The sequence below is a fragment of the Elephantulus edwardii genome, unplaced genomic scaffold, assembly GCF_000299155.1.
Source record: "Elephantulus edwardii isolate Elephantulus edwardi_28Jun2011 unplaced genomic scaffold, EleEdw1.0 scaffold00268, whole genome shotgun sequence".
Taxonomy (NCBI): Eukaryota; Metazoa; Chordata; class Mammalia; order Macroscelidea; family Macroscelididae; genus Elephantulus; species Elephantulus edwardii.
In genome coordinates, this window is record NW_006400018.1 from 2063494 (window position 1) to 2066760 (window position 3267).

Genomic DNA, 3267 nt, shown 5'->3' on the forward strand with positions numbered 1-3267 from the left:
TGGGGCCAGCCCACCCTCAGCCACTGGGGTCTGAGTTACCGTAACAGTGTCTTTGACAGTAAAGCCCTTCATACTTCCGGTGCCATATTTGATGGACATCGGCTGGCCCACGAACTTGAAGGTGGTTGATTCCATAGGGTTGAAGACATTGTGGTTAGCTGAGGACAGGAGGGGGGCATCAGTTAGGGCTGCTGAGGACAGATGAGGGAAAGAGGTCGTGGGAGGGTGGAGCTGTGGCTCTCACCGCAGGCGAGGCTGTCGCAATAGATGGAAGGCACCCAGGTGTCCGTGGAGCCTGTGTCAAAGATGAGTTTGAAATTCTGAGGGGGTGTTCCGATGCTGATGGTGCCGACGTACGCCATCTGTGTCAGGATGGGGGACAGTTAGAGCACATTTTGTCACCCAGATTCCCAGAGGGCCCACCAGCTTGAGAAGGGTTCTTTCCTGACCTTGATTTCCAACGTCCCACCTCACTCTCTGCTCAAGTCAGTGCCTTCATGCACAAACCTCCTAGTCTCCCTTGCCCCTCTGTAAGTCCTCTTCCTCCAGGCAGCCCTCCAAGGTCACCCCAGGCCTCTCCAGGCTTCCATTCCCTGAACTCTAAGCAAGTAATAAAATATCACAGCTGGCCCTTTTAGGTGACATCTATTTAGGGCTGAGCTATAAGTTCTTGAGAAGGACACAGGTGTTGAGAACCACCAGGCCACTTTTGACTGACAGCCACCCTGCAGCACACAGTAGAACTGCCCTACAGTTTCTTAGGATGGAATCTGTGGGAGCCAATTTCCAACCCTTCCCAACTGTTGGACCACTTAATGTCTTCAAATTGTCATCAGGGGTCTCTGCCAGAGACACCAGGCCTTCTGTAACCCACACAACAACCATCACAATGTTACTTTCTATTCCCTCCACATGAGACTTAGTAACTTTCTATGGTTGAGATTTCTCAGCTCAACAGACTGAGCACCCCCTGATTTAGGTTTTCAAAACTTGATTTACACTTAGTTCTCCTATTTGGGCCCTTGACAAAAAGCTTGGCTGGTAATTAAAAGGTCAGCCGTTCTAAGCAACCCTCCACTCTGGAAGGCACACATGGCTGTCTGCTTCCATAACAATTGCAGCCTTGGTAAGGTCACGCTGAGTGGGAATGGAGACTGTGGGGTAGTGTGATGAGCCCTGGCCCTGTTGTCAGTTTCTGGGTTCATTAAGCTCAGAGAGAACAAAGTTTTTAAACCAAACTGTGTGTCTTACAAGTGCCTGTTGGCATGTCATTTACACAGAAATAACTGTTTTTCCATCACCTGGTCAACAAATAACGGTGTGACAGCCTCTCCATTAGGGAAATGGCGGTGTGGGGGCAGTGCTTTGTCTGTCCTGGTGGAGGGGTGTGCCTGGGAGGTGGCCTGGGGGAACTGTCTCAGCTCAAACAACAGGCCCCCCCCCTTGTGCTCTCAGTGTGAAGCTTGGGCTCCAGGGGTCGCTGCAGGGCACTGCCTCCCCCCACTCACATCCAGGTGGTTCATCAGAGGCTGAACAGCTACATCAGGATCCTGGGCCCCGTGGAAGCGGCTGTAGGTGACGGTGTAAGGATTGAGCTCCAGGAACTGTTGGAGCAAGTCTCTTTCCCGGAGGATTTCTCGCAGTGTTGTAATCTTTGTCAAAGGGACCCTTCAACAAGAAAAGAGAGCCCACAGTCAGGTGCCCCATGTGACGGTGTGACCCCCACACTCTACACTCGAGTTGCATCTGGATGAAGATTTTTCTCGCTGTCAGGAAGGACCCCCCCCCCACCAGTGCAACGGCAAGATCATAGCAGGGACCTAGGTGTGAACCCAAGGTCTCTGTGCAGGACTGGGTGAGTCACAGGACTCCTGTGGGCCTCAGTTTCCCTATCTATAGAGAGAGCAATAGATACCAACACCACTCAACCCCACAGCTCTGCGGAGCCGACTCCAGCCCGCCCTCCACGGGGTTGACCAGGGTGTAAATCACACGACAAGAGATTGCTCATCTTTCTCTACAGAGCGGCTGCTGGATTTGAACCACCAGGCAGGTGTGGCCTGTGGTTTATCGGTGTAGTGCCCCGCGGAGGAAGGCACCAGAGCACCCCATCTGTAAACAGGTGGAGCACTGATCCCCATTCCCAGGGAATGTCCTCGGGGGCTTGTGATGTATGAGGACCCCATGTGTATAGAGTAAAATTACTTGATAGGGTTTTTGCCAGAACTTTCTTCCAGGGCATGTCTGTGTGGGGCCCTGTCACTAATCTTAGAGTTAGTTGTGCAGCAGTTAGCCTCTTGTACTACCCAGGGGCGCACACAGCGAAAGCCAGAGAAGAGAGGTGGAGACCCTGTGATGCATGCAAGCAGAAACAGGGCGAGGAGACCAGAGCGCTCCTGGAGAGGACCGTGGCACAGCTGTGCAGGGTGTGCACCGAACAATTCCAAGCACAGTGTTCACAAAGCCGGAGCCTGGGACCCTACAGTTCTACAACCCTGCAGACCTGTCCCACGATCTTAGACCCCTGAGCCCTCCTGGAAGATGACAACATGTCCTTCTGCACCCCTGGAGGACAGAGAGTAAGAAGATGAGAACGAATTCAGAAAGACAGCTGCCCCATCAGCGTGCATCCCCCAGACTCACAGTATCATGGCCTCCGAGAGAGCCACCAGCCCGAGGATCCAAAACCACCTCATGTCCATGCTGGGTTCAGAGAACTCAGTGAACTCAGTGAAGAGCCTTCTCTGGGGACTGACTCTGTGGAGCCCTCTTTATACACAGACATGCTCACCTGTCCCAAACTCGCCCTGAGGGCTCCAGGTGGGACTGATAAGAAAATCAGAAAATCGGATCACAAAGAAACGAAAAAGGGCATGTGAGAAAATTCTTAGCTTACAGAAATTAGTATTCATTGCCTTGGGCTTGGACGGAAAAATAATGGAAAAGAAGCCACATAGTCTAACCCAAAGTAGGGAGAGGATTGCTTCTGGGGATTAAAGGATTGCAAAATTAAAGAAAACGAAGTGAAGGAGCTGGCCCAATGCTTGCACTCTCCCCAATGTCCTGGGGAGATACTTTTGCTTCACTGTCCTTTAGGGAAGGAAGTTCAGGTCGAGAAGGATAGACTTTGTGAGACAATCAGTTGGCATATGAGTGAATGAGTTCAGGTGAGAAAGGACCCCTTTGAGCTGTGGTGTTGGAGAAGAGTACTGACTATGCCATGGACAGCCTAAGAGCAAACAGTTACGTCTTAGAGAAGATGCAGCC

At 51.8% G+C, this 3267-nt stretch overlaps 1 protein-coding gene across 1 annotated transcript in view; it reads right to left on the reverse strand.

The window, feature by feature from the left end:
* The window catches only part of LOC102872934 (pepsin F-like), an 8567-nt gene extending 5871 nt beyond the window's left edge, over positions 1 to 2696 (reverse strand). Inside the window, exons 1-4 of the mRNA XM_006899891.1 lie at positions 2644 to 2696; positions 1509 to 1668; positions 245 to 362; positions 40 to 158 (exon numbers count right to left, since the gene is read on the reverse strand). Of these exons, the coding sequence (XP_006899953.1) occupies positions 40 to 158; positions 245 to 362; positions 1509 to 1668; positions 2644 to 2696 (450 nt within the window). The remainder of the gene's footprint in view (positions 1 to 39; positions 159 to 244; positions 363 to 1508; positions 1669 to 2643) is intronic.
* Positions 2697 to 3267: the final 571 nt, after the last annotated feature.